A 14746-nucleotide genomic window follows, 5' to 3' on the forward strand; every position below is an offset into this window, starting at 1 on the left:
AGTCACATCAGGTCATGTAAATTAAAGGTCAAATAAAAAGACTTTGACAAAAAACTGTTTCTAGTTCTGAGAAGGCTGCTGCAACACAAAGTCTTTTTGCTCTTTGGAAATAAGATTCAAAGAATGGAAGAAAAAAATTCAAGACAAAAATTACACCTTCTATTAGAATGACAAAATAATAAGTAGGTATTATTGAAAACATGTAAAGTAATTTTTTTAAAATGAGATTATTTTGTGTTATACAGTCTTACCGTTCTCTATTAAATTTCAGAGAATGAAGGATAGCTGGTCGTTTCTGTCTGAGATTCCACAAATGAAGTGTGTCATCTGCACTTGCACTGACCAAAGCACCCTATAGCAGACACAAAATATGGCATAACAGATTATTCTTCTGCAGATTCTGTCTTGTTTTTTAAGAAATTCTCAATGTCAGTGATCCAGCTGTAGAAAGCTGTACAGTTTCTGAGAAATATTTGCTACCATAAAATCCACTCTATTTGAGCTGACCTGGTAAATGTAAACATTTTAAATGAGTTCAAGATTAGACAAAGTTAAATTAAAACTCCATCAATTTAAAACAAAAATTAAAGCTTCATACGAATCTTATACATCTGAACTCTCTGTATTTCTACAGTGATGAGAGGAAGAACAGAGATTTACAAAAAAGGAGAGAGAGAGCATTTATTCCAAAAGGTGATGCTGAAGGATATAATTGAAGGAAAAAGTGATTAGTGAGCAAACACACACACATATATATATACACACACACACACACACATAACTGTGCTAAGCAGAGTTTAGAGGTCACATCAAGACAACACAAAATTCAAAACCGGAACTGGGTAAAGCAGGTAAGAGAGTAGGCACAGTTAGCACGGGGAGAGGAACTATGAAGATCTAAGAGATACAGACAAAAGGAAAGAGTGTCTGTCACAGATCAATAATTCTCTGAAGACTGGCTGTGCTTCTGATTCCCAAGAAATGGGCTTCTTCCAAAGTCCAGATCTCTATCTGCCTGGACAGATGGAAGTAGCCATATTCTTTCACCTTTCTATGTTTCTCCTCACTATGGAACAGTGAGGTCAGCTACTTCTGCTACAGAGGTTTATTAAACTTACACCTCAAATCAGGTCTGGTAGAAAGAAAAGATCAATTCTCATGTACCTGTAGGGCACAGAGGAACTAGATATTGCCTAAACAGCAGGCAATGCTCAATTATGGGGAGAGCGGAGGATATAAATGAATGATCAGGTCATACCAACCATGACTCTCTAATGGAGATAAAGCTCTCTTTTGCATCTTGGATATTGTTCCTAATCCTAGCATCTGTTCTTTTCAATATCAACATATGCAAAGACAATTTACGAAGGTGAGACTTCTCTAATACAGAGTAATCCATACTTTCTCATTTCCCAAGGAGTTTAGGCCAATGTTAGAGAGAGGATTATCTCCACCACAGAGCTCAAATTAATCCCATGTATTTGGCCGCCTTCTGGTCACCTAGCGAGAAGAAAGAATACTGATTCAAATCTTGGATTCCCTATTTCCTCCCCCCACCTTCCTCTGAAGGATTTGACTGGAGTGATTATTTTTAAAATATCAGACACTTTTTCCAAACAAGCCTTTTTTATCTTTATGCTCAGAACTCACAGATCATAGTATGTTCAGCAGAGTCCTTTTGCCTATTACTTGCAAAGACTTGCCAGAGAACTTCTGCACAGAGCAAGCTACAATCTCATACCATTCTTATATATTGTCCAGACTTGGGTGTTGACAAACCATTTACAAAGACTAACATGTTGGTTTGAATGATAATTCCTGTAATTGCTTTTCCTTGCTACAAGTAGTAGCATACCCTCAATTTGTGAACTTTCAGGCAGTCACCATCATCATCCTCCCATAGAAAGATTTAAGCTCATTTATTAATTTCTACTTGAAACAGGACTGTGCAGCAGATTCAGTAACTTAAAGGATTTTATATCTACCTGCACAGCCTGATGTGTTGATTGCCTTTTGTTCAGTATTTTATACTGATGTATATGAAGGTAACACTTTCCCCCACATTAATTCTCTTAAATAGTCTTCTAAAAGCCCATGCAGTAAATGTCTTTTGGATGTAAGCTGCTTATCTGTTGACCTAATTTGCCATATGAAAGTTATTTAACTAAATTTATATGGAAGAACCTGAATAAGCATATCCTTACCTCATTGATTAAGAACTGAAGCTGCAGGACTGCAGCACCACTCTCATGTTGGCAGTAGCAATCGACACCAGGCCTGCCCAATCTGTTTCCGTCAGAGTCAAGGGTTCTAATATTTTTGTTATCACCAGAAGAGGGGAATAATAATAATAAAAAAGACCTATCAGTTAACCTCTAATTAACCTCAATTGTTCTTGCTTGCTGTAAACTAAAAGAATTCACACCAACTTTACACTGTTAACTTTACACTGTTTTAATTAAAATATGAACACATGCAATTATGTTCTTGGCTGCTTTTGCATATGAAATAAAGAGTACAAATTAACAAGAAGATTCAGCAGGATTTACTTTAAATTCCTTTTTACACAATATTGGTTCACATTACACATGAGTGTGTCGGATTTTTATACTTATTAAGATAATACAAAATTAGTGATTGAGAATTAAGATCAGTAACAGTTCTGTGGCAGTTTCTTTTTTTTAAACTAAACAAGTGCTTATTAGAGTGAGTCATATCACACTTACATAAAAGTCCACAGGTGACTCTTGCTGTCTCGTCAACACAGCACAGTGCAGTGCCACACAGAGATACTCAAGCCCAGCCGTGCATTACATGCTCTATACCAATTCTTGAGTGAAATCACAATTACGCTGCTTCTGCCAACCCACCTACTTCACTGAGAATTAATGTAGATTTTTCTGCAAAGCAATGCATCATGTTGCCTAGATGTATCATGGATGCAGCTTTCTGCCTGTTTCCTTTGGATCTTTCCTTCTACATGCTTAACTGCAACTCTAACTTAGATACAGCTTTTCAGTCTGAGTCACAGAGTTTAACCAAAAACTGCTCTTCCAGAAATTTACCAAAAGGTAAAACAAAAGAAGAGAAGAATATGAAACATATTATTAACAACCATGTTGTAGGAAACAGATGAAAAAATTCCATATGTATTCATGACAGAAAGCATTATGATTGGAAAAAAAAATTACAAGATGGGACCCTATCTACTTGTCATACCTTCTCCTATTAGCATATTTTAAATTCCTGAATAAAAATGCCAACTGCTCACCCAAACTGACTGCAAGTGTCAGAAGAGCATAATCTTTAATTCCTCCTTAGTAAGTGAAGAGATCTGTAGTAAATTCTTCCAAAATTAGCCACAGGGAAGCAAATTCCCTAGTCAGTAAATTTGAAGGTTAAAACTTTTCTGTGTTAAGTAATTACTTTTCCAGTTATTAAGCAAGTAACTTAGTTGGCAATCATGCACCTTTGGAGACCTGAGTTCCGCACTTGACTTGGCCAGCTGGCTTGCTTGATAACCTTGGGGGAAAAAAAATCCCTTTTCCTCCCTATGCCTTCATTTCCCTGTTTTTAAACTGGAGATACTGGAGATAGTGTTTTACAAAAAAAAAAAAAAAAAAAAAAAAAAAAAAAAACGGTATCTCTTTTAATAATGATCTCCGTGCACTACAGATGAAAAGCTTTACCTAAAACTCAAACATCATAATTATATTATGGTATGGCAAGAATAAATTACTGGGTGACCCTAAATGCCACTTGTTCCCAAACTGTTGTCCTGAATACAATCCTAAGTGAGAAAATATTAAAGTGTACATCACTTAAATTACCTTTATAAAATGGACCTTTTTAAAAATTACCCTAATATTGCCCTGATTAATCAGCTATCACCATTCATTATCAAGAGACTAAATCAGTTTTCCGGGAAACATCCTAATGAGCTACATGATTTTACTCAGCATATTCCAAACAAAGTACTCACCAATATTTCACATTCACTTGCATACGCATTTGCCAAGAAGTACTTCACAAATTATTATGTAAGAGATAAAATATACTGTCTGCTTCAGTCTGGCCAGTTGCCCTGAATTAAGGACTGATGCTTAAATAACAGCATTGTCACTGACCGATGGTTGTATTCAAATACTCTGGGAGTGGCACTGGGGTCCTTCCAGCAGAAGAAACTGAAGAAATAGGATGACCCAGCAGATGTTTTTGGCACTCTAGCCTGTCTTTCACAAACTTTGTGTTTTGTTGCCAAGCTTGGAGAAGTACAGTCTTAATTCATCAAACTTGCTTATACCAGTACCCCCCAGGACATATAGCAGAAGTAGTAGTAGTGGAAGGTTTGGACTGAATTTATTCTTTTACTTTTATCTTTTTATTAAATAATGACGCTGCTACCAGGGAGAGTGGAATACTTTCTGAAGATATTAAAAGGGGGGGACTAATACTGATGCAACTGAATACCTTACATCATGAATTTTAAGCCTAAAAGCCAGTCTCTGTCTCTTCTCTCTTATCAGTATGTGGAAGTTCCTAAGGACCTTTACAGGCAACATGTCAGATTATATTAATTAATATATACAAGGGAAAAAGATAAAAATTAAGTTTGGGGTCTAGAGTCAAACAAACAGAACCAGAAGTACATGTATTAAGCAGTATTAGTGTGACAGTAGTAACATTCTAACAAGGAAAAGTTCTTTTAGAGAGGAACATTTAATGCCCTATTTTTATGATCTGTAAGTATGAAATGAAGTATTTTGCTCTGTCTTCCCTTACATGCAACAGTGTTTTGGAGAATATTTCAGCATACTACATACATGCATCACATCTGACCTTCAGTGCAGTATGCTGTTTATACTGCTTCAGGCTTGTTCTGTAGCTATACAAATAAGAGAATCTGAGGAGTCAGCTAAATCCTTTCCCTCAGTGGTTAGAGGAGCACAAATCTGAAGAAAAACTAAAAAGAAAGGAGAACACCTTATAATAAAAATTAAAACAAACACAACAATTTCTCTGATCTTTTCTCCTACTACCAAAAATATGGATAATTATTCCCAAGATTCTCATAAGCATGGTATATAGTAGCAACCTCCATCAGTGCTCCAAAGCTTTCTTAATCCAGCATTCATTTTTACTATGTGGTACAGATAGATTTGATGTCTCTCATTTGTCTCAGAATTTAGTACTAATAAAATCTAAAGACTTGAAGTCCTGTGTGTTTACTGAGAACCAAAAGCACAGATACTTTCAAACTGACTCCTAGACTTGAGACTAGGGTTTCCTGCAGCAGGTGTTCAACTCCTCAGAATCAGAACATCCAAAGGTGAGACATGTTCTTCTTTCTCAAGATGTGCAATTCTTTAGTATTGTCAGATCTAAATGTCGTCAAGTTAAATCTTCTTGGAAAAAAAAAAAAAAAAGGACTGTAGTCTGACTTGTTTCTCCTGGCATACTTGCAAGGTAGAGGAGTTGAAGTCATGGTATCCCAAAGGACCTTATGCCAAGGCATGCCAAGTAGCTAATATAAATATCCAATGTCAACTAAAACAGTTGAATTATATATGGCACCTTTTCAAAACCAAAACTTAATAGGAGAGAAAAGCGAAAAGAAGAGAAAAGCGAAAAGAAGAGAAAAGCGAAAAGAAAAAGCTATGTAAATAAATGACCCCAGCATTTTTCAAATATTTAACTAACTTGTCCAAGACTAAAAGCAATCTGCATACAGAAATGAACACTGAAGTAAGGTATTAATAAGCAGAAATCATGATCTGAAGAACCTCACACTCATGATTTTTATTAAAAGATACAGTGGTGGAAAAGAGCAATGCCATTAATAACCTCTCCTTTAAAACATTCAGGAATTGTGGGCTGCTGCAGATGTAGCAGTGCTGCTTGCAGGAGGCGCTATCATTTGATTTGCACTGACTGGTGCATGTTTGAGTAGGAAAATGCAGCACACTAAGAGCAGATGCTTGTGGGATGGTGTTACTCCATTATATAAACCAACTGTAAAATTGATATAGCAGGTTACTTGAGAATATAGGACAGCTTTTTCTTGCAAAAGAAGTACTCCACTGATTTGATTTCTTAGTTAAAATGTGCCACTGTATCTAACTAAATAATGAATAGAATGGTCAAATGATTAAATCAAAACACTAAACAACCAGAACATCTAGAAGGTTAGTCAGTTGTCACCCTGTCGCAAGATGAATTTTGTCAAAGATAACAATTAAGAAAACACTAGATATACAGTAAAATTATCTTTAGGTCAAAGTTTATCACCTAGACTTGCAGTTCTGGACTGATGCACTGATTATTCATATAGTCACTTCCAGTTCCTGGAACATTAATTTTTACGCTTCCTTCCCAGAATGTCTGTAAACCTTACATATGTCAATTCTCTGTATTGTATGGATAGTCTATATTCTGATATAAATAAAATTCTATAATCCTAATTTTTGTACTTCATATGGGTTTCCAGCTGAGTTACTCTCCTTCCATGAGATAGTGTATTTTAATTTAAACATTCCAAGTAGCAAAGAATTCATGATTTCTGAAGTATATTGCTCCAGTGTTAAGTTACCCTCATTATTATTAGAAATGCTGTGTTATATGTAGAATGCATACATTTAACTTCAGTTCCTAGCTCTTGGATCTCATTATGTCTTTGTATGCTAAATTAAGTAACTTTATTAACAGAAATTTCCTACTGTAGGTGCTTTGAAACTATGTATTTTATCCACCTTTTGCATAATACCCTGAGCTTCTTTATTTTTACATTGCACAATAGTTATGTTAAATCTTGAATAGTTCTTGCTTTTTTATAATTTGTTTTCATCATCTTTCAAGCATGGAAAACATAGCCACACATCATCTTAGTAAAGATTTCTTTTGTAAAAAAACACACAACATTATTATTCTTTAAATTCAATATACCTTGGTTTATACAACTATGAGTGAAAAAAATCTAGTTCCCAATTTGACAGGGTAACTAAATGTTCTTTATGTTTTTTGAGACTTCCCTACTGCTTTGCAAAAAACAACTCCCCTGCTAACCCCTTATTCTGTTAACTATGTTTAACTGAACTTACTGAATTTCTCAGGAAGGACATGCAACCACATTCTAACTGTATGACCTTCTATTTGCTGTGGATTCACTGGAAACTACTTCATTAAACAATAACTGTTAGTGGCTTTTTTTTGTTGCTTTAAACATAAAGGGATTCAATTTTGCAAAGAGCTGCAGTATGTCTTGAGTTCATTCAGCTGTTAATAAAGAGCTCTTCTCTCTTCCCCTTAGCTACCAAAAGGTGAAATACTGCTGCGTGTGGCTGCTTTTTTAAGATCCTAAACCTCTATCTATCTGTCATATATTCAAAGTACCCAGGAAGTCAATCCTTGGCAGACACTTATATGTTGCTGTGTAGTGCAGCCTAATTCTCAGTGGCTGAGTCCTTCTTTATTTCCTGTTTATCTCAAATACAGAGATCACCTAGCTTTAAATTTCCCCCCTAAAAGGAGCTACTAGCCTGTGAAAGCTCCACATATAGAGCTCGCAGAGTTTTCCCAGCAGAAACACTAAAAGCTCTGTATTTTGAGACCATCCTTCTATCACAGTAGTAACAAATGACATTATGAATTTGCATTTACAAAGGGATACCTCTTTTTCAGGTAGTCAGGAGTGCAAGCTCACTAGCACATGCAAACAAAACGAGAGGCAATGAAGGAAGACTGAATCTGTAGAAATGAGTGAAGGGCATATTTATTATATAAATAGATGCTGTTATTTCAGAGAAACTATCAGACACACATTTAGTCAAAGGCATAAAGAATACAGCAATGGACATGAGAGCTTATCTGTAAAAGATTCCTTATATACAAATCTGATAAAATGATACAGAATGAACAAATAAACTGGGAAAGAATAATACTTTAATCCTGGAGATTACAGAAAACTAAGCTGAGCTACAAATAGAAGTCTGCACATTTTGGAATGTCCTAAAGCCAGAAAGGCACTTTACTACAACCAAGGAGCCTGCACAACATCACACAGAGATACAGATAAAAATCCAATGATAAAACTACTTTTTTATTCAATTTGCTGCCTTTTAGGAAAACTACGCAAATCAGATGCTTTACTGGCTATCTATAAACATGGGGCACAGACAGTAGTCTAGCACACTCTCTCTTACAACAGAAACCACACAGGTAGTTTTAAGTCAGCCATTTTTAAGTCTGCTTTCTCAGCTTTCAGATACTATTATTTAACACAGTATCTATTTTGTAAATCTGTATACCCACAAAATATATTACACAGATTATTACATCATGTACAGCTAGTGAAAAAAAATGTAATCATCTATAATGATTTTATAATAAGAAGTGTTGCACTTGAAAGGTAAGTGTGGATGTTGTGTTAATACTTGCTTTATCTGTTTGTACACATTACCCTGAATTTGTTCATAATAGGTTCAGAGTAGGTTTTAAGAAATTTTGTCCTTGCTCTACAAGAAAAAGGGGAATATTATGTATACTCTACATAAGATCAAAACTTAACAATCCTCATATTTTCTGACAGCACAGAATTAAAAGCGCTCGTTGGATTTTTAGCAATTTTATAACAGCAATCACAAAGTGCTGATTTTCCTTATAGCTGCCAGTTATGAGGAACAGTGATCACAATCATTTTTTTTTTAATGGTCAAAAATAATATCTAAAAATAAAAAGACATTTTCCAAATATTACTTCTTCCCATCATTGCTATAATTAAAATAAACTATTAAACCTTCATCTATGTCACGAAAGAGCTTGAGAACACACATTGCACTTTCTCTTTTAAACAGAGACAGCAATTAGACATGACTGGACATCTTTAAGATAAGACTGCATATTTTCCCAAGTTCTAATTTCATCCACAACCACTGGAATTAGAACAAAGTCCTGAAGATGATGTGGCCAGGCCTATAGTCTGCAGGAGATGAGATTAGTTGATTGAATAGTGTGCCCTTCTAATCTGAAAGTGCATGAGTATCTGTTTTGGCTAATATAGATGAGGGGAAGAAAACCTCCTTGTGCTTTCAGAATAATGACAGATTGCCCTGATTACATCTGATCACTTCTTCATACCGGATACTTCACACCAATGAGTGCCAGACAATCACACTTCTGTGTTCCGTAAGCATGAAAGGAGCTTTAAGCCAAGCTCTGTGTACATTAAACATGCCATTTCCATACTCCCAGTTTGATCAAAGCAGAAGCAATTTATTCCAGAAGCACACAAACAACTATTTAACATGGGCCATTTTTCTGCTTTCAAACATCATAGATGTTTGAAATATAGATGCAAGAAGAACATCCTGGATTTTACTTTTATCATGTGATAGGATTCCCCCCAATCTACTTCTGCTTAGACTTGTCAAAAAAACAATTCAGAACTGAAACAAAGAATGAAAAATTTCAGCTGAGAAGGTAAGATAATTCCATACTTCTTCGAAAGAATATGAGCATCTCAGCAAGACTTTCTATTGAAAGGCCTTTAACTGGAAAATAATTGCTTTCTATAATTACTGCATTTGCTCTCAAAGTTAGATTCACAATGAAATGCAAAGCCTAACAAATCAATCTGATTTATAAAACTGAACCTGTTTTTTTTTTTTTTTTTTTTAAGTTACTCCCTGAAAACCTTCCAGACTACTAGCTATTAAGGCAGTTAATCAACTAGGAAAATGAGGTGACTGTCCAATAATAGATTGTTAAGTAGAGCTTGTATTCTGAGTCACATTTTTACTGGAAGAACTCAACTTCATAAATCAAACTAAGGCAATATTCCATGAGTTTTCTGATTATATTGGAATAAGCAATGAGCGGTACTGTACATATATAACCTTAAGGCATTGAAGTAAGAGTGGACGGATGATGATTCTTGTCCAGTCTTATTTAGTAACTGTGAGAAAATTTCCTTGTTCAGCATCACAGAACGCTTTTGTTAACAGAGTAGTCTAATTATCATTATCAGTATTCCTATAGAGATGTATTGTACAAGCGCACTTTATCACACAGAAAATTACACTCACACAAGGGCACTAATGCACTGAGAAAGACAGTACAAAGCCTGAGTCAAGATCAGGTAAGTGATTAGTGGTTTATAGTTCATTTGTTTGATTTCTTGAACATTTCCCTTGTTCGAAAGGCATGCTCTATAATATCAAGATGCCAAAAGAAATATTTTAAAAAGACTTCAAAAATACTTCGCCTATTTTATTGTTTATCCATCCACAAGATAATATAGATGCTGAAGTCATACACCACATTCGTTTTAGACAGTGCAGTGCTGCCTAAATTATTAAAATTGTTTTATTACTTAAAAGAAAACTGCTCACAGCTTTTTAGTCAGGTTATAAGTAACTCCTCGAATTCATCAGCTGCTTCAGCTCTGTTATCATCTATTTTGAACTGAATGATTTCAGGATCTCTAGTACAACACCAAGAAGACTCTACATTCTATGACTTATTAAAAGCAAGTTGTAGAATTGAGTAGAAATTTCATTCCTACTCCAGGAAAATAGAAGAGTGACGCTTCCATAATTTCAGATGAGGTTTATTAATACTCAGCATTTTCGAGAATCAACATATTCTGAGAATAAAACTGGATCTAACAGATACCTTCCAGGATTCCAATCTTTCAGTGCAAATTATTCAAAGTCTGCATGCTTCAGAGAAGCAGGACACTGTCCCCAAACTTGCAATAGTAATATGTCATTTGAGTTCCAGAAAAATCTAATTCTGAATCTTGCTGGACTAGAGTTAAAAGGGATGAGAACTGCTTTTACAATTCCTTGGCAATTCAGATGAAAAAAAGGCTGAAGGCATTCCTACCCTCTAAGTGATTATGCTTTGTAGAATCTGAGAGAACCATAACACTGGCATAGCTGAAGTGTAGCTCTCGTGCAGAGGCTGTATCAGGTCACTAACAGCAAGACTGTGCTAACATGGGGGGCCTTGTAATAATCCAAATCCCTCTCTAACAGGATGAAAAGGTGTTGAGGCTCGATCATTGTCATGGTAGCCCGGTCCTACTATGGATTGCTGTGTTGTTTGGCTAGCTCTATAGTGCTTGTTACCTACTTCAGAAAGCAACTTGTATGCTCTCAGCCAGCTGGTACAAGCTGACATACTCAAGCTGCTCATAGTGAGATCCCATGCAGAGGACATTTGCATCTATATTGAATAGCTAGAATCAGAGTAATCCTTGGCTTGAGGCTTATCCATAGTCCTTCACATGTCCTTACAGATTGCCTAGCATGCCAAAACAACCACATATAACACCACAGGCCTGTTCTGCACATGATTACATGGAGACTTAGTGGCTTTCATTACAAGTCTTGATGTGGGCTAATTTTTGTTAAGTAAATGTGCTGCCCCTCAGGACTAGGCTTACAACACTTCAGCATAAAGCTGCATAGCTCCAGATATGGCCATACAAACAGCTGCAGATCCAGCACAAGATAGAACACCAGAAGGACCTAGGTTCTCAAAAGACCACGAGAGAAATGCCTTAAGTCCATCTTATCTGTGTTTTTCAAATGTGATGTGAGAAGGAAGCCTGCAGGAATATTACTGGAATATAGAACTGGCAAAAGAAGCAAGACATGCTGTAGATCATTCACATTGCCTATTTTAGAAGTCCCTGTTTTAATTATAATTACTAAGCCAGGTTTTGCCTGGAGAGAGACAGTTGTTGCTATCTAAAAGGGAACTTTAGAGCAATCTACCATGCACATAGCATGAACAAATGGAGAATGGAAACCTGGAGCCAAAGAGGAAGAAATCCAGCCTGACAGCAGCATGCACACATCCATTGGGTGAGTTTCTCCCACACTGATTTTGAGAAGTCTGAGGTATCAACTGCACAGCCGTATGGCTATGTATATAGGCTTTAGTACATAAAAGGTAGGTAGGATTAGGAAGGGTGGCCACCTTTGACTAGCTAAAGCCTTTGGCCCTATCATGAGAGGCAAAACAGAAATCTTTTTTGAGAGGTTAAACACATGTATATACTGTCAGCTTTCATGTTGCTGGAGTTATATTTCTTTAATCCTATACTATATACAAGACTTGAAAGCAGATACAAAGGTCAGATGATTCCTTCCAGGTCACTGACCCAACATCAGATAATGAAAACTCTGTGATCAAGAAGTATTTAAACATCTAAAAATAAACCATAAACAATCAAAATTCACACATACCGTTCTCAAGCTAAGATTTTTATCCTTTTGAAAGATTCTCTGAATCTTCAAAGAATGGATAAACTTGAAGCCTATTAGCTGCCACTACTCTGACTGATAAAGTTTAGGTCTGCACAGGGAAATGCCAGTATCTGTGCAGATAAACTTGGAGCTGCACTAGAAGGCCTACTGAAAAGAGAATAATGCATTAGAACAAGCACTGACAAGATATACTTACAGCTACTGACGGTACTTGGAAGCTTTCCTGACCAAATTTGCTGATGGATCTCTCTGAGAAGAGATATACTCTGAGATGAGTATATATACTCATATCTTAATAAGCAACAGAAATATAGGTGCATTTTTTAAAGTTATATGGTTTAGATACGTAACACCAAAACATTGAATTTGGCACGAAAAATTGAACTGATTTTTATGCGAGTGGAAAGAGATGAAATGCTTCAAGAAAGGGAAATTTCTCCAACTGTCCGTGTTTGAATACAAATGTTTATTCTTACTTGGTCTTACTCCTTCCTCTCTGCCAAAGACAGGCATCAGAACTTGCAAATGATCGGTGCCTACAACAGCTACTTTCCTGCAAGTTAAGCTGTGATTATGTAGAATATACTTGTTTTCACACAAGAACACAAAAACCTCTCAGAAAGTCCTCTGCCTTTATATCCTACAGCAAAACATTCTTTATTAAGCCCAGATTTGCCAATGAGTTCAGCTCTATATATATAGAATAGGCTAATTAATAAATTACGCCTCTGTTTTCTAACTCATTGCCCATTTTTTCTTGTAACTTGATTTTTTTGATTTTGTTGTTCTTTTTATACAATCAACAGTAAAGAAGGAGCCCATGCCGATCTTGTCAGGAATAAACTCACCACCTTGAAGCTTTTCCTGGGACTAAAATCTGCACTTCCCCCACTACAAAGAATTAGAGATCACTGGTTGCTCAATACGATTTCTATGATCTCATTACAAAATTATGATTTTTTTAAATTAAAGCACACACACCAAAGCAGATTTAAAATCCAAACCACAAAGACATATTTCTTGCAGCCTACTCAGCATTCATATTCATTGCACATTAATCACCTGAAGGCCTTATTGTTAATGGTACTACAAAAGGATAGTGATAATATCAGAATTAAGTAGTCCCTCTGACATCAAAAGAAGAATATATTCAATAATATTTATCAAATTGCAATTTAAGTCTCTGAATAGTTTATCTATCTAATAATTAAAATATACACAATGTTTCATAAATTTGTATTTTATAAAAAAAATTCAAAGTTCAGCCTACTGTAGACGATAGAAAAAGTAGTCTACTAGCGTTAGGAGGATTAAGTTTTGTACTGGAAATCCACAGCATGTTAGAATCAGGGGTTAGAAGTCAGGCTGTTCTATTCATTTATTATCTTTCTGACAGCGAATAGTGGTATTTTGTTCATTCCTTCTAGACTACAGTTTTACAATGGGAATACACAAAATCCACTTGCTAGCTCCAACCACTAGAGTTATGCACAGAAATTTAAACATTTTGCTTCATTGGGAAAGTTCAAACACTTATACTGTTCATTGAACACACATTATTATTCTGTACTATATTTGTTCATTAATGAAGAGGGTGCAGAAATAAAAGTGGGTTAAGAAATTAATTTATAGTGCTAAGGCAGGTATCTCCTCCATACTAGCTATTCTACCCCATTACTAGTATATTCTACACTGGCTGGAAGAGGAAAACAGTTTTTGATACTTTGAGATTCATCAGAAAGAGGTTTTTTTTGATGTTCTTTTGGTTTGTTGTTGTTGTTTTTAAGTGATGCAGGTATAGCCTAAACTTCTGACAACTTGAAGACATTTATGCTTGTGGATGATTAATGCATCCATCCCACTTTACCTAACAGAATTCAAGATAAGGACACCAGCTTTAACGCACTCTATTGCTATCTTTTTAAAACAACGTTTTCTATAACAGGCAACATCTCTGAATACAAAATATTGAGATGTGGGTCGTATTTGTCCCACATTGCTATCACCAGCAATCATGTTCATCTAATTCAATACAGATGACACAACTGGACCCTACTTTAGCTGTTTTATATTCTGTCTGAGAGAGGGAATTTATCAGATGAAGGAAACAGCAGAAGAGCAAAGCTACTGTAGTCCTCTGCTGGCCCAATGCCTGACAGAAGTAAGCGCGGCAGAGTATAACTGAGGGCAGCTCCTCCTTTGTTTTAAGCCTGTTTGATTCACATATCATAAATTCCAAGCTCTGCACTAAGTCACTTAGTGTGCCAAAGTGTCCTGCATTAATTCAGGTATGTTTTGACATATTGTTTGCAAGACAGATTATGAAACTTAAAACAGATTTATACTTCATTTGCCAAGATTCTCACACTTTTTCCAGCACTGAATTTATTCCGCTTCACCGTACTACAGAAAAGAAAGAGTAGTCAATTATATGTTGTCTAGCCAGAGCTCTTAATACTACATCTTTTCATCAA

General features: G+C 35.7%; 1 protein-coding gene across 2 annotated transcripts in view; it reads right to left on the reverse strand.

Annotated features, from left to right (window-relative positions):
- Nucleotides 1-14746, reverse strand: part of STXBP5L (syntaxin binding protein 5L) — a 195663-nt gene that overhangs the window by 125404 nt on the left and 55513 nt on the right. For both annotated transcript variants that reach the window (XM_062571698.1, XM_062571688.1), the window contains exons 3-4: nucleotides 2205-2286; nucleotides 252-352 (exon numbers count right to left, since the gene is read on the reverse strand). In XM_062571698.1, the coding sequence (XP_062427682.1) occupies nucleotides 252-352; nucleotides 2205-2286 (183 nt within the window). The remainder of the gene's footprint in view (nucleotides 1-251; nucleotides 353-2204; nucleotides 2287-14746) is intronic.

This window comes from Rhea pennata, chromosome 1, assembly GCF_028389875.1.
Source record: "Rhea pennata isolate bPtePen1 chromosome 1, bPtePen1.pri, whole genome shotgun sequence".
In the NCBI taxonomy this organism is placed as follows: Eukaryota; Metazoa; Chordata; class Aves; order Rheiformes; family Rheidae; genus Rhea; species Rhea pennata.